Source organism: Geotrypetes seraphini, chromosome 3 (genome assembly GCF_902459505.1).
Source record: "Geotrypetes seraphini chromosome 3, aGeoSer1.1, whole genome shotgun sequence".
NCBI lineage: Eukaryota > Metazoa > Chordata > Amphibia > Gymnophiona > Dermophiidae > Geotrypetes > Geotrypetes seraphini.
In genome coordinates this window covers 70,349,080-70,366,258 of record NC_047086.1, presented here as the reverse complement: position 1 = coordinate 70,366,258, position 17,179 = coordinate 70,349,080, and the positions used below count along the sequence as shown (strand labels likewise).

General features: G+C 44.1%; 1 protein-coding gene across 5 annotated transcripts in view; it reads left to right on the top strand.

The window, feature by feature from the left end:
- MCPH1 (microcephalin 1) overlaps positions 1-17,179 on the top strand; it is a 490,428-nt gene that overhangs the window by 45,544 nt on the left and 427,705 nt on the right. For all 5 annotated transcript variants that reach the window (XM_033937330.1, XM_033937327.1, XM_033937326.1 and 2 more), the window contains exon 6: positions 15,564-15,704. In XM_033937330.1, coding sequence (XP_033793221.1) covers positions 15,564-15,704 — 141 coding nt within the window. The remainder of the gene's footprint in view (positions 1-15,563; positions 15,705-17,179) is intronic.

The following is a 17,179-nucleotide window of genomic DNA, read 5'->3' as shown; positions in this document are numbered from 1 at the left end:
GTCAAATGGCCCATCTAGTCTACCCATCCACAGTAACCATTATCTCTTTCTCTCTCCGAGAGATCCCACATGCCAATCCCAAGCCCTCTTGAATTCAGACACAGTCTCTGTTTCCACCACCTCTTCTGGGAGACTGTTCCACGCATCTACCACCCTTTCCGTAAAAAAATATTTCCTAGGATTTCTATCACCTCTTAACTTCATTCTATGCCCTCTCATTGTAGAGTTTCTTGTCAAATGAAAGAGACTTGACTCATGCACATTTATATTATGTAGCTATTTAAACGACTCTATCATATCTTCCCCTCTCCTGCCTTTCCTCCAAAGTATACAGATTGAGATCTTTAAGTCTGTCCCCATACACCTTATGATGAAGACCACACACCATTTTAGTAGCCTTCCTCTGGACCGACTCAATCCTTTTTATATATTTTTGAAGGTGCAGCCTCCAGAATTGTGCACAATATTCTTGCCAGAGTCTTTTACAGAGGCATCAGTACCTCCTTTTTCCTACTGGCCATACCTCTCCCTATGCAACCTAGCATCCTTCTAGATTTTCAATCTTTTTAGATGTATGGCCACCTTAAGATCATCATATACTATCACACCCAAGTTCCACTCTTTTTTTTGTGCACATAAATTTAGGGGGTGAAGAACTGTACCTTTCCCTCTGGTTTTTGCAGCCCAAATGCATGACCTTGCATTTCTTAGTCTTAAATTTTAGGCTGCCAAATTTCAGACCATTCTTCAAGCTTCATCAGGTCTTTCTTCATGTTATTCACACCATGCGGCATGTCTACTCTATTGCAGATTTTTGTATCATCCGCAAAGAGGCAAATCTTACTCGACAATCCTTCAGCAATATCGTTTATAAAAATGTTATAAAGAACAGGCCCAAGAACAGAACCTTGAGGCACACCACTGGTAACATCCCTTTCCTCAGAGCAATCTCCATTGATCACTACTCTCCGTTGCCTTCCATTCAACCAATTTCTGACCCAGCCTGTCACTTTGGGACCCATCCCAAGGGTACTCAGTTTATTTATTAGATGTCTGTATAGAACACTATCAAAGGCTTTGCTAAAATCTCTAAATACACCACATCTAGCACACATCCTCTATCCAATTCTCTGGTCACCCAGTCAAAGAAATGATCAGATTTGTCTGACAAGACCTATCTCTATTGAATCCATGTTGCCTTCAGTCCTGTAATCCACAGGATTCCAGAAACTTGACTATTCTCTGTTTTAAAAGCGTTTCCATTAATTTGCTTACCACAGAAGTCAGACTTACCGGCCTGTAATTCCCTACTTCTTCCTTACTACCGCTTTTGTGGAGAGGGATCACATATGCCCTTCTCCAGTCCTCCCGCTTTGTCTACCTTTATTTTAACCAGCTCCTCATGAATACAACCCTCTGAAAATCAATGAGGGTCTATTACTCCTCCATCCCTATTCACATTTTTCTCCTGTGGTCCCGCTCCCAGCGCTTCAGCCGTGAACACAGAACAGAAATATTTGTTCAGCAATTCGGCCTTTTCTTTTTTTACTTTAAATTTTTATTAAGTTTCAACAGTATTAAAACATCACACAACTCAAAGTGAACAGCATCACCGATTCAAATACAGCCAAGGTCAACAGTAAACAGTACACAGCCAAGGCCTTTATATGTAGCTGTCCTCTATTTTATCCCCCTCCCCCAATCTATGAAGGATAACACCAGGATCAATCTGTCTTCTACCCCTTTATACCCGCAATTTCTGAATAATAATGTTCCAGGTTTTCATCGATTGCAAATAATAACCTCTACGTTTGGCCACATATACTTCCATTTACCCCATCAAGTACAATTTTACTTTCCATTCAATCAAATCAGGAACCAGGGACTGTTTCCAATAAGCAGCTATTAAACATTTAATTGCTGCTAATCCCATACGTAAAACCCTGGTTTGCCAGAGGAAAAGCGGGTAAGGGGGGTGGCAGGAATGTGGGGAAGCTGAAAGCTAAGAGGGTAAAGGCTGAGGGTAAAGCAGAAACACAGAGAGCGGGAAAACTGCCAGAAACCCAAGGGCAAGTGGGCCAGGTAAATGCAGAGGTGGAAGAAAAACGACGGGACCTGCGGTGCTTATACGCAAATGCAAGAAGCCTCACGGCCAAGATGGGTGAACTAGAAGTCGTCGCCAAAGGAGAGGACCTAGATATAATTGGAATTGTAGAAACCTGGTGGACAGAGGAAAATCAATGGGATGTAGCGCTGCCGGGGTTCAAGCTATATAGGAAGGACAGGACCCACAAAAAGGGGGGAGGCATAGCACTATATATAAAGGACTCTATCCACTCGGTCGGGATGGATATGGCAACAAAGGCAGAGGGGCTAGAATCGCTGTGGGTCAAATTACCGGGAAACAAGGGTGCGGGCATAAAACTGGGGCTGTACTATCGACCACCTGGTACACCAGAGGGAGTCGGACACGACTTGGAATCAGAATTGAGACAGGAATGCAGGACTGGAAGTGTAACAGTGATGGGGGACTTCAACTACCCAGGGATATACTGGAGTACGGGTCACTCCAACTGCACTAGGGAGACAGGATTTGTAGAAGCTGTGAAGGACTGCTTCATGGAGCAACTAGTCAAAGAACCGATCCGAGGGGGTACTACTCTTGACCTCATCCTAAACGGATTAAGGGGGCCTGCAAGAGGGGTAGAAGTGGGAGGACCACTAGGCAACAGTGATCACAACACGATCAGATTCACATTAGAAAGAGGGACACCCATAGTTAGGAGGACCGCAACAACTGCGCTGAACTTCAAGAAAGGGAACTACGTTGCTATGAGGGAAATGGTGGGGAGGAAGCTCAGAAACATCTTTAGGATGGAGACTGTGGGAAGCGCCTGGACCCTATTCAGGAACACCCTGCAAGAAGCACAGAGAATGTACGTACCCAATTTCAGGAAAGGCTGCAAGAACAAACGATCAAAGGACCCAGTTTGGATATCAATAGAAGTAAAGAGGGCAATAAAGGACAAAAAAGTATCTTTCCGGAGATGGAAAAAGGACCCAACAGAGGAAAATCACCAGGCGCACAGGAAATGCCAAAAGGAATGCCACCTGGAGGTTAGAAAAGCAAAAGGGAAATACGAAGAGGGGCTGGCCAAGGAGGCGAAAGACTTCAAGGCATTCTTCAGTTACATTAAGGGGAAGCGACCAGCGAGAGAGGAGGTGGGGCCGTTGGACGATGGGGATAGGAAGGGAGTGATTAAGGAGGATAAAGAGGTAGCTGAGAGGTTGAACACGTTCTTCTCGTCGGTTTTCACGAGCGAAGACACATCTAATATACCAGACTCAGAGGAGCTCATGAGTGGGGAACAGGCTGAAAAATTAGAGCACATAGAGGTAAGTAGGGAGGATGTCCTCCAACAGATAGACAGGTTAAAATGCGGCAAATCACCGGGCCCGGACGGGATCCACCCAAGGGTTCTGAAGGAACTAAGACAGGAAATAGCGGACACAATCCAACATGTTTGCAACCTATCCTTGAAAACTGGTGAGGTGCCAGAGGACTGGAAATTGGCAAATGTCACACCCATCTTCAAGAAGGGATCGAGGGGTGACCCCGGGAACTACAGGCCGGTGAGCCTGACTTCAATTATAGGGAAGATGGTGGAAGCTATGATCAAGGACGGCATTTGCGAGCACATCGAGAGGAATGGCCTACTAAGAACAAGCCAGCACGGATTCTGTAAGGGAAGGTCGTGCCTAACGAACCTTCTGTACTTCTTTGAGGGGATAAGCAGTCGGGTGGACAATGGGGAGCCCATAGACATCATTTACCTCGACTTTCAAAAGGCTTTTGACAAGGTGCCACATAAAAGGCTACTTAAGAAGCTGTGGAACCACGGGGTGGGAGGGGATGTGCACAGATGGATCAAGCACTGGCTGTCGGGCAGACAGCAGAGGGTTGGAGTAAAGGGTCAGTATTCTGACTGGCGGGGAGTCACGAGCGGTGTGCCACAGGGATCGGTGCTGGGGCCTTTACTCTTCAACATATTCATCAATGACCTGGAAAAGGAGGCAAAGTGTGAGGTTATAAAATTCGCAGATGATACCAAACTGTGCGGCAGAGTTAGGACCAGGGAGGAGTGTGAGGACCTACAAAGGGACCTAGACAAGCTGGAAGACTGGGCAAACAAATGGCAAATGCGCTTCAACGTGGACAAATGCAAGGTCATGCATATAGGGAAAAAGAACCCGTTGTTCAGTTACAAATTAGGGGGGGTATTGTTGGGAGACAGCAGACTCGAGAGAGACTTGGGTGTTATGGTGGATGCATCACTGAAGCCATCTGCACAGTGCGCAGCAGCCTCGAAAAAAGCCAACAGGATGCTGGGCATCATAAAGAAGGGCATAGCAACCAGAACACGGGAAGTCATCATGCCATTGTATCGAGCGATGGTGCGTCCACATCTGGAATACTGCGTTCAGTATTGGTCGCCGCACCTCAAGAAGGACATGGCGGTACTTGAGAGAGTCCAAAGGAGAGCAACGAAAATGGTAAGAGGGCTGGAATACTGCTCATACGCTGAGAGGCTGGATAGGCTGGGGCTCTTCTCTCTGGAGAAGAGGAGGCTCAGGGGAGATATGATAGAGACATTCAAGATCATGAGGGGCATAGAGAAGGTGGATAGGGACAGATTCTTCAGACTAAAGGGGACAGCAAATACGAGGGGGCATTCCGAGAAACTGAAGGGAGACAGGTTCAAAACAAATGCAAGGAAGTTTTTTTTCACCCAAAGGGTCGTGGACACTTGGAATGCGCTACCGGAGGAAGTGATCAGGCAGAGTACGGTACAAGGATTCAAACAGGGATTGGATGGATTCCTGAGGGATAAAGGGATCGTGGGATACTGAGGGAAAAGGAGAGGGGTATAGATAGAGGATTACTGCGCAGGTCCTGGACCTGTTGGGCCGCCGCGTGAGCGGACTGCTGGGCACGATGGACCTCAGGTCTGACCCAGTGGAGGCATTGCTTATGTTCTTATGTTCTTAAATATTTGACAACCCCAACAGACATTTGGGGGTAATAGGAAGAGTAACCCCCAGGGTATGTTCCAACGAATCCATCACAGCTTGCCAACATGGAACTAATACAGGGCACTCCCACCCAATGTGCAAGAAGGTACCCTCTCCTACATGGTACCGCCAGCAATAGGCGGACGCCAGAGGGTACATCTTACTCATCTCCTCAGCACTTTATATGCATTCTCTTCTATAAGAGCACAGCCTTGCCCACCTCTGCACAGATGATGTCCCATTTTTTAGAGGTAAAGGAACAGTGGAGATCTCACTCCCAATGAGTACGAAAACCAAAATTTGGTAGTACCCGTCCCCTTAAATATTGATAAATGACTGAGATAGATCTAGGTACTCTCTGCAAAGTTCCCCAAAGTTGTTCCAGTTGTTCAGTCTCAGCCCAGGGAGGGGCAGCCCATCCTCTAGCAAGCATGAAGTGTTTTACAGTGGTGCCTCACACAACGAACTTAATTCGTTCCAGGAGCAAGTTTGTTATGCGAAAAGTTCGTTATGTGAAACGCGTTTTCCCATAACAATACATGTTAAAAAAAATAATTCGTTCTGTAGCATAAAATATGCTAAGATGACATAAAAAAAGATAAATTTTTGGTTATTATTTTTATTTAGATACATCTAAAAACATAATTGTTTTTTAAAACAACACACATTTTTTAAATTTAAAGACAGACTAAGTAGAGTCTAATTTTACAGTGAGAGGGCAGAGTCTCAGCGGCAAAAACTGGGACTTAACTGTTCATTTTTTTTTTTTTCTACCGTGTTTCCCCGATGATAAGGCAGGGCCATCAAATAAGACAGCCCCCCCTTTTTAGAAAAAAATGTAAAATAAGGCACCCCCCCGCAAATAAGCCACCCACCGATACCTGCGCTTACCCGAATCGGGTGGTACGGTGGGTGACTCCGTGTGGTCCCTGGCACCCCCGACACGACCGGGCAAGAGGGAGCTCAAGCCCTCTTGCCCCCCCGACTCCCCGACACGATCGGGGCAAGAGGGAGCTCAAGCCCTCTTGCCCCCCCGACTCCCCGACACGATCGGGGCAAGAGGGAGCTCAAGCCCTCTTGCCCCCCCCCGACTCCCCGACACGATCGGGGCAAGAGGGAGCTCAAGCCCTCTTGCCCCCCCGACACGATCGGGGCAAAAGGGAGCTCAAGCCCTCTTGCCCCCCCGACTCCCCGACACGATCGGGGCAAAAGGGAGCCCAAGCCCTCTTGCCCCGCCGATTCCCCAACTCCCCGACAATATCGGGCCAGGAGGGAGCCCAAGTCCTCCTGGCCACGGCGACCCCCTAACCCCACCCTGCACTACATTACGGGCAGGAGGGATCCCAGGCCCTCCTGCCCTCGACGCAAACCCCCCCCCCCCCCAACGACCGCCCCCCCCCCCCAAGAACCTCCGACCGCCCCCCCCAGCCGACCCGCGACCCCCCTGGCCGACCCCCACGACACCCCCAACCCCCTTCCCCGTACCTTTCTGTAGTTGGCCGGACAGACGGGAGCCAAACCCGCCTGTCCGGCAGGCAGCCAACGACGGAATGAGGCCGGATTGGCCCATCCGTCCCAAAGCTCCGCCTACTGGTGGGGCCTAAGGCGCCTGGGCCAATCAGAATAGGCCCGGGAGCCTTAGGCCCCTCCTGGGGGCAGGGCCTGAGGCACATGGTCGGCTTGAGCTCCCTCTTGCCTCGATCGTGTCGGGGAGTCGGGGGGGCAAGAGGGCTTGAGCTCCCTCTTGCCCCGATCGTGTCGGGGAGTCGGGGGGGGCAAGAGGGCTTGAGCTCCCTCTTGCCCGGTCGTGTCGGGGGTGCCAGGGACCACACGGAGTCACCCACCGTACCACCCGATTCTTTTTTCTTTTGGGACACCCTGATAGATGATATTGCAGTAGTCTAGTATTGATAGAACCAAGGACTGCACCAGTAATCTAATGGTCCTTAATTTCCACAGTACACAAAAGCACTTCTTCATCACTATGTTCGTATGGTCATCATTTGCTTCGGTTTGCCCAGGTGGACAATAGTACAGGCCCATCTTTATCTCAGGCCCTTTACCTTCCTGGTATTTTAACCCATAGTGATTCCAATTTGTTGGTCGTCGCTGCTGTGTTCGCTCTGGTCGAGTATATGTTTTCTTTTATGTATAGGGCTATTCCTCCTCCTTTCTGACCTGACCTGTCTTCGCGATAGAGTTTGTACCCCGGCAGTGCTATGTCCCATTTGTTTTCTTCATTCCATCATGTTTCAGAGACCCCAGTGATGTCTAGGTTCTCTTTTTTGGCCATGACTTCTAATTCGCCCATTTTATTCCTTAGGCTCCTTGCATTTAGTATACATGCAATTTAAGTCCTGGTATTTTTTATTTTTTTTTGTCTTCATTTCCTTTTCCTGTGCTATGATCTTATATTCTTTTCCTCTGCTACGATCTTCTTATCATCCTCTTCTTGATCTGTCAACTCTTGTTTTTTGCCCGTTATGTCTTCCCAGCATTTTTCCCGCTCAGTTTCCTCACGGGATACCTTCTTCCGAATTGTCGACACTTGGTCGACTGTCAGCTTTCCCCTTCTTCTTAGTTTAAAGCCTGCTCTATTCCTTTCCTGACGTTGTTTGCTAGAAGTCTAGTTCCCGCTGCGCTCAGGTGCAGTCCATCTCTCCTGAAGAGCTTGCTGTTGCCCCAAAACATTGTCCAGTTCCTCACGAAGTGGAACCCCTCTTCCTCACACCATCTCCTCATCCATGCATTTATTGACTGTAGTTCCGTCTGCCTCTTCACATGTGCCCTCGGTACTGGTTGGATCTCTGAAAACGCTATCTTCTGAGTCTTCAACTTCAACTTCCTTCCCAGAATCTTGAACTGTTCGACCAGTGCATTTCTACTGTAGTCTCTCCTGCTGACATCATTTGTCCCGATGTGGATCATCACTGTAGTCTCTTCCGTCTCTGCTCCTTCTAGGGTCTTTTCAATTTTGTAGACGATGTCTTTGGTCTCGCTCCTTGGAGGCAAATCACTAGTCGATCCTCCTGCTATGTGACTATCTACTTGCCTTAGGATTGAGTCACCCACTAGGATCGCAGACTTTCCCTTCCTCAGTTTTCGCTCTGGTCGCAGGTCTGTGTCCTCGGACAGGTGTACAAGTCCGGAACTTCTGCCAATTAGATATGATGAGTAAAGTACCAATTTTATAGGTACAAAAACAAGTGAAAGTATAAGCTTTTGTGCAGGGACTAGTGGTATAAAGGGGTGTCCTGGAGAGAGCGTATATGAGCCTTTGCCCAAGGAACCTCTTCTGTGGGTACTGCCATTGACCCTAACACCTAGAAATAGTGCCAAAATGTAGAAGCTTCTAGTGCACAGCTTTGACTATAGTTAAAGGGAGCTTCAACTATCAACCAATGATTTCAACCGATAGTATAACTTTCTATCAGTTAACTTGCATCCCTTCACTTTCTAACTTATTTAGAACCTCAGCGCCACCACTCAGAGCTCAATTGGATTTCATTGCTCTAAGCTTTATGTGCCAGCTCCTCATCGGTTCCTTAATTTTTAATATCCGTTTTTTATTTTTAGTGTATTAGCTTTTGTATAATTTATTTTACTTATTTAACTTATAAGCATGTACTTAAGCATGTACTTAACTTGCAACTTGTGGTCTCTGGCTAGGGGAAACATCACGCTGACATGTTTCGCTGCTAGAGCTTTATCAAGGCTTTGCCCCTAAAACAGAACAAAAGCTATCAGCATTACCCTGAAAAAAGACAGACATGGCTGTAATTGTTTAAAGCTAACATCTCTCACTCACCTATAAATTCAGCCGCCAACCTGTGACCACTTTGTCCTCAGATATAGCGGTATATAAGAATTAAATAAAAATTAAATTAAATATGGCGGCGGCGTTCTTACTCAGATGTTAAATAGAGCGGAGCCCGGCTGTAACGCGACTACGTCATCACGTTAATGCCGTGTCAGCAGGTTCTCCGATCGTAACCACATTAATTTCATTAATATCAATAATAAAGAAGAGCCCAATTTTTGGCTACCTCCTCACTCAGATACATGTTACATTAGAGAGCCCCATTCTAACTCTGCATTTAAACCTTGTGGGGTCACTGTATTTAAGGTGTAGATCCATCGCTGTTCTTTATAATTCAAAAATTCTTCAATATTGCCTCCCTCCCGTCCCTCTTCCAACTTTTCTATTATCCGCCATTGTATCTACTCAATAGTGTGCTGATGTTTTAAAAAATGTTCTACCATTGGTGCTTGGATGTTTTTCATTTTTATCCGCGATTTATGTTCATTTAGTCTTATATGCATGGGTCGTGAAGTACAGCCCACGTATACAAGACTACACGGACATATTACAACATATACAACATGTGTTGACTGACAAGTGGTATTCATTTTTGCTGTAATAACTTTCCCCGTTTGAGAGTCTTTCTAAGTGGTGCCCCTGATGGTGGAGGAACACCATTGGCAATGGCCACAACTCGTGTGATATCCAATCTGTTTGGTTTTATAATTCCCCAATTTCTGTTGAATTAAGACTTGCCCAATTGTTTTCCCTTTCTTAAAGGCAAACATCGAGATCTCACTAAATATAGTGTACAATTGTAAAACATGCCAATATTTTCTTATCTGGACTATAAGTTCTTTAGCCGCCTCAGAGTATGGCAATACACAAATTAATCTCTCACTTTGATCTTCAGGCTCTTTTTCAGAGATCAACAGTTCTCTATTCACATATTTAGCTCTTATAAACGCTTGTTTTATGGATTTCACAGGGTATCCTCTGGCCTTAAAACGGAGTTTTAACTCTTCTGCTGATTCAATAAAATCACACAATTCTGATGAAACTCTGCGAAGTCTTAAAAACTGACTTACTGGAAGATTGAATTTTAAATGGTAAGGATGGTGACTGGAGAAATGCAATAAAGTATTTTTTGCCACTGATTTTCTGAAAAGTTTAGTTATCAACTGGAATTAAGTCCCTGAGAGAGAATTCGTAACAGATGGGATGAATCCTTCAAATATGAAGTGGTTTTTAGTGCTTCTTTGGCTAGAAAAACATCTAGAAATTTAGATAGGGGTTCTAGCAATGATTCTTTAGTGTTTACTATAGGCCTGCCTGGTGGGTCTTTAAGGGTCTTATGAATTTTAGGCACAAAATATATATTGGGCGTGCGTGGATATTTTTCCAAAAGAAATTGGTATTCTTTTTTAGTTAACATTTCTTTTTCATAAAACGCTGTTACCCAATCAAAAATTCTTTTCATCAGTGGACCTCCTGGATCTTGAGAAATCGGTTTATACGCAATTACATCCGATAGTTGACGGGAAGCTTCTTTTAAGTAACTTTCTCTATTAAGAATTACAGTGGCGCCACCCTTATCTGCTCTTAATATCATGCAATCACGACTATCTTTTAGCTGCATGAGAGCCTGATGTTGATAATAAGTCAAATTATGGGAGACCTGTTGACGAGAAAAGGATTTTTCAAAAATGGAAAACCCCGCTAAAACTAAATTCCGAAATGTTTCCACCGCTGGATCTAAAGGACCAGGGGGGTTCCATTTTGATTCTTTTTTGCAAATCGAGCCTCCATCTTCAGGCTCTATAGTTTCTTTATTTTGGAAAAAAAGTTTTAGTTGTAATTTCCTCAAAAATTTGAAAAAGGATAATTTCAGTTGAAAAAAATCAGGATATTGATTTATCACATAGTTCAGACCTAATTCTAGCACTGATAGTTGATCTTTAGTCAAAGGAACTGTGGCGATATTAACTACTGTGGAATTCATTTTGTCTTCCCATTGGTCACTAGTTTTCCCCGACCTCTCTGGGCTCCTCTGGATCTTCCTCTTGGACGTCCACCTCTTGTTCGTCCTTCGTCCCCCGAACTCTTAGTAGAAGGAGCTTCCGTTGAATCACCACTGGTGACATCCGATTCTTCAGGGACTTAATGTGAGTGCGAAAACCTTTTTAGTGACATTGGACGTAGTGTCCCTTTACACCAACATTCCCCAAAATGGAGCTTTAGCAATTATATATGATACTCTTCAGAAAAGAGAAGGCATACAAAGGATTAGTACAGAATTCCTGGTACAGCTAGCCTGTTGGGTGATAGAAGAAAACTATTTTGAGTTTGAAGGTGTATATTACCAGCAGATCCAGGGAGTAGCGATGGGGGCCACGTTGGCCCCGTCGGTGGCTACCCTCTATGTGGGACAATTCGAAGAAACTTATATTTATAAATCGAATTATTTTCAATACATTACATTATGGAAGAGGTTTCTTGATGACATTTTCTTCCTGTGGATGGGCTCTGAAAGTGTTTTATGTGAGTTTCTAAACTGGATTAACACAAAAAATCCCCATCTTCAATTTACACCGGCCTATAGTAATGATAGAGTAGAATTTTTGGATCTACTCATAATAAAGGAAGAATTCCAGTTGATAACTAAACTTTTCATAAAATCAGTGGCAAAAAATACTTTATTGCATTTCTCCAGTCACCATCCTTACCATTTAAAATTCAATCTTCCAGTAAGTCAGTTTTTAAGACTTCGCAGAGTTTCATCAGAATTGTGTGATTTTATTGAATCTGCAGAAGAGTTAAAACTCCGTTTTAAGGCCAGAGGATACCCTGTGAAATCCATAAAACAAGCGTTTATAAGACTAAATATGCGAATAGAGAACTGTTGATCTCTGAAAAAGAGCCTGAAGATCAAAGTGAGAGATTAATTTGTGTATTGCCATACTCTGAGGCGGCTAAAGAACTTATAGCCCAGATAAGAAAATATTGGCATGTTTTACAATTGTACACTATATTTAGTGAGATCTCGATGTTTGCCTTTAAGAAAGGGAAAACAATTGGGCAAGTCTTAATTCAACAGAAATTGGGGAATTATAAAACCAAACAGATTGGATATCACACGAGTTGTGGCCATTGCCAATGGTGTTCCTCCACCATCAGGGGCACCACTTGGAAAGACTCTCAAACGGGGAAAGTTATTACAGCAAAAATGAATACCACTTGTCAGTCAACACATGTTGTATATGTTGTAATATGTCCGTGTAGTCTTGTATACGTGGGCCGTACTTCACGACCCATGCATATAAGACTAAATGAACATAAATCGCGGATAAAAATGAAAAACATCCAAGCACCAATGGTAGAACATTTTTTAAAACATCAGCACACTATTGAGCAGATACAATGGCGGATAATAGAAAAGTTGGAAGAGGGACGGGAGGGAAGCAATATTGAAGAATTTTTGAATTATAAAGAACAGCGATGGATCTACACCTTAAATACAGTGACCCCACAAGGTTTAAATGCAGAGTTAGAATGGGGCTCTCTAATGTAACGTGTCTGAGTGAGGAGGTAGCCAAAAATTGGGCTCTTCTTTATTATTGATATTAATGAAATTAATGTGGTTACGATCGGAGAACCTGCTGACGCGGCATTAACGTGATGACGTAGTCATGTTACAGCCGGGCTCCGCTCTATTTAACATCTGAGTAAGAACGCCGCCGCCATATCTGAGGACAAAGTGGTCACAGGTTGGCGGCTGAATTTATAGGTGAGTGAGAGATGTTAGACAGCATAGCTTTAAACAATTACAGCCATGTCTGTCTTTTTTCAGGGTAATGCTGATAGCTTTTGTTCTGTTTTAGGGGCAAAGCCTTGATAAAGCTCTAGCAGCGAAACATGTCGGCGTGATGTTTCCCCTAGCCAGAGACCACAAGTTGTAAGTTAAGTACATGCTTAAGTACATGCTTATAAGTTAAATAAGTAAAATAAATTATACAAAAGCTAATACACTAAAAATAAAAAACGGATATTAAAAATTAAGGAACCGATGAGGAGCTGGCACATAAAGCTTAGAGCAATGAAATCCAATTGAGCTCTGAGTGGTGGCGCTGAGGTTCTAAATAAGTTAGAAAGTGAAGGGATGCAAGTTAACTGATAGAAAGTTATACTATCGGTTGAAATCATTGGAAAATGTAGAAGCTAGCATCTTCAAGAGGTCTGAAATTTAACTTTGGATCATCTGTTTGTGTGAAAGAAAGACACAGACCTCTGCCATGTTGAAACATATTCCAAAATACTCCGGCTCCAAGTGGCTTTTTTGGAAGTTGACAATCCAACCCTGGTCCTTGTTCATTCCACCTCATTTTCTGTAATGTTTTCTTTTATTAACTTTGTTTACTATATTACAGAGCAGAACAGAGGTGTCTTGTCGGGGAGGTTCCCAGTACCTTTCCTACTTATTTACATTACATTAATGACTTCTATTCCGCCTGTACCTTGCAGTTCTAAGCGGATTACAACAAAAAGATAACTGGACATTTCCAGGAAGAGGAATACAATTAAAGACGTTGGGCCTAATACATCAAAACGATAGCTGGACGTTTTCAGGAAGAGGAATACAGTTAAAGGCGTTAGGTCTAAATCACATTTTGAAGGGAGGATCCTAAGAGGGGCAGAGAGGGGAGAAAAGTGGGGTTAGGAAATTAGGATGAATTTCTTGAATAGTATAGTTTTGATTTCTTTTCGAAAAGCTTTGAGGTCAGTTGAAGCTGTCAGTATGTTGGTGATGGAGGGGTCCAATTTAGCTGCAAGTGTTGCTAGTAGGTTGTCGTACATCTTTTTGCGCTTAGTTCCTTTATAAGGGGGGTAGGAGAAAGGGGACTGGGTTCTCCTTTGTCTGGAAGAGAGGTTCCTATTTAGGCGGTTGTTTAAGTGGGAGGGTGCCGTTCCGTTTAATGTTTTGAATAATATGCAATATAGCTTGAATTGGATGCGGGCTTGTATTGGAAGCCAGTGTGAGTCTAGGAAGGCGTTGGTGATGTGGTCAAATTTTCGAAGGGAATAGATCAGTCTGAGGGCAGTGTTCTGGACGGTCTGTAGTTGTTTTATTAAGTAGGTGGGACAAGGAAGGTAGAGGATATTGCAATAGTCCAGTAGACTTAGGACTAGGGATTGAACTATGAGTCTGTATTGTTCTTTGCCGAAGAATTTTCTAATTTTGCGAAGGTTGCGCATGGTAAAGAATGCTTTTTGTGTGATTTTGTTGATTTGCACCTGAAGAGTGCAACATCTATCTACTGTTACTCCAAGGAGTTTGAGAGTGGGCTGTATAGGATATTTGGTGGTTTTTATTTCTAGTTCTGTTATCGAAGGGGTTTTGTCTTTTTCAAGCAGTAGAAATTTAGTTTTGTCTGGATTGAGCTTCAGTTTGTGTTCTGTCATCCATTTTTCCACTGTTTCTAGGGTTTTTACCAGGTTATCTGTTGTAGTGGGGTCTTGTGAGTCAAAGGGGAGGAGTATGGTTATATTATAGTGGTCATTGACTACTTTGGTACAAACTGAGGAGATACAGTAGAGCCCAGTGAGGAAGGAGGCACTGCTGAAAAATGTAGATGATACCTTCTGCACAACTTGCATTTAGGGGAGAATAACCCACTTGTCAAGACTCATATACCCTTATTCCAGAAAGAAGATTATGAAGGTAAGAACCTAATCTTCCCATCTCTGATTTTCCATCGCTTCTTTTATGTTAAAGCTCAGTGCCCGTTCTTTGTATTTGATATTCGGCCGAATACACTTCCCCCTCCCCATTCGTGGTTTCGGCAATCGCGATTTCACATATTCGAGATTTTTGGGGGGAGGGGGGAAAAAAAGAAAAAACCCACAGTTTAACCTTCCCCTTGACGTCCCGGCCTTACCTGAAGGTCTAGCGGGCTTTCAGGGCAGGAGCAATCTTCCTACACTCCTGCCTCGTGTAGATCACCAATAGGAAATGTCTGTGGGGAGTTCCCGTCGTAGTCTCGAGAGACTACGGGAACTCATGGCATGGAAGATCGCTCCTGCCCCGAAAGCCCGCTAGGCCACCAGGTAAGGCCGGGATGCTGGGGGGAAGGCAGGAAGGAGGCAGGGGTGGGTCAGAGCCAGACCAGAAGATATTTGCGGTGTTTCACCATTCGCGGTCTGGCTCTGCCCCTATCCCCCGCAAATCCGGAGGGAGAAGTGTAGTAAAAATCTATAACACAAATCACTAGAACAGAGGGAAAGAGGAGGATATAGCAGAAAAATTCAAATGTTTAGTAAACATAAAGTACAAGGAAGATGCATTTTCTGTAAACCTCCTTCCCCTAAAAGTTCAAAGACAAAAAGTTATGTATGGAGTTGGAAGGAGGAAGACTGTTTGAGAGTGTTTGAAATAGTCTGTCGGCAGAGCTAATACAACAGCCATGAAGGAAATTGAAATACTGATTAAGAAGCTACATAGACACTGGAGAAAAGGAGCTAATATTTGGTTGTATATGGAATTCACATATTTCTACCTACTCAAAGTAGATGGCTTTTAACTTTGCATATTGGATAAACCATTTTTCTTATCTATCCTCATTACTGTGTTGTTGTGCTAAGCTTCTCATTTACATTAATTCAAAACAAAATTGTATTTATTTTTTTAAAGAACCTGATGTGCCAGTTTTATTATTTGACGAGGGTGGCCTATTAATGTACAGTCCCAAATCGAAGCTTACAGACACTTGCAATGCAATGGAAAAAAGAATACAGGAGATGAAGGACAAAAGAGACAATCTTTCACCCACTGGTAAGTGATTTAATGCTTTAGTAGAGTAGAGGCAGTGAGAAGATATAATCTAGTGTTCAGAATGATGAGAACCACTATTTAAGTTCTCCTTGTGCCACTGAAATTTGTGATTTTGTGCAATTTGTTTTTCTGCTGTCTGTTCTGGTCCTATTTAGATTGTTAGTTGTAAAAGGCAAGTATTCTTTATACATGCACAGTGTTCTCCCCAGGGCTTTTTAGCCGGGCGGTCCGCCCAGCTAATTTAGATTACTGCCCAGCTGTCATCTATCAGGAATCCTGCTATTGCGGCCGCTCAACATAAAAAAATTCCCCCCAAAAACCATCTCTCACCGGTTTGGAGATGCGAACTCATGCTTCGGGGCTCTAAGTTGTGCTTGCCGGCTTCCCTCCGAAACCGGAAGTTACGTCCAGGGGGAGGAGGGGGGGAGAAGAGAAGGGAGGCCGGCATGCACACCTTAGAGCCCCGAAGCATGAGTTCGCTATGGGCTAAGGCAGGAAACTGGTTAACGACAGATGGAAACTTACAACTTGCTTTGGGTCTTTCTCGCTGCTGGGTCCTGCCTACTTTCTGTTTCCGCGAAGGCAGGACCCGGCAACGAGGAAGGCCCGAAGCAAGTTGTAAGTTTCCATCCGTCGCTGACCTATGCCTAATGACGCAAAAAAAGTCACGGCGCAAGGGAAGCCTCCCCTTCTCTCGCTTGGAAACTTCACCGCAGCGCAGGATGCCTATGGTGCAGGACAGGACACTGAACAAATCAGACATCACACTCTCTACCACACTGTCCTTCTCAACCTTGCTGTTTAAAGTGTGGTCACCACCTGTTTGATACCAGTTCATCGCCGATTCCCCCTCTCCCGTTCTCCGAATCATCATGATGTACAGATTATCGCAGGATATACAGTGGCTACCCGATGCAGGTCTTCTACCGTAACGGGGACCCTTTCTTCGTCGGCAGGAAATTGGTGATAAATGGCAAGCATGTGTCCACTTTTGACACCCTCCTGTCAGAGTTGACTGCCAGGCCATACCTACGTCATAGCGAACAAGGAATCTCTGGGAGCTCGAGTAGGTGACGTCATTGTGCGAGGGGGGATTGCCAGTAGTAGAAGTCAAGTGGACTAGTCTGGCCTTGTACATTATAGGGGTGTGAGTGACATATAACTCCATGATTGATATGACTGATTACTAGGTTTCAAAGGGCCAAAATTCATTTGTGGACATGTTTTGATATTATTTTATATTTAGTAATTTGTTACTGGAAAAAATGTGCAGGTACAGTAGAACTGTGGTATTTCTTTCCCCCCAGGATTTGAAGTTACTATAAAGTTATTTAAAGTTTGTTTAGCTCTTGTTAGGATAGTAATTGTGAATCATTTCTAACCTAAATTTATATGTCTACTCAGTAAACAGGGATGCTCAAGATGCTGAGTGCACAAAAAAAAAAGAGGGAGAGAAAACTTAAAAAATGGTGAAC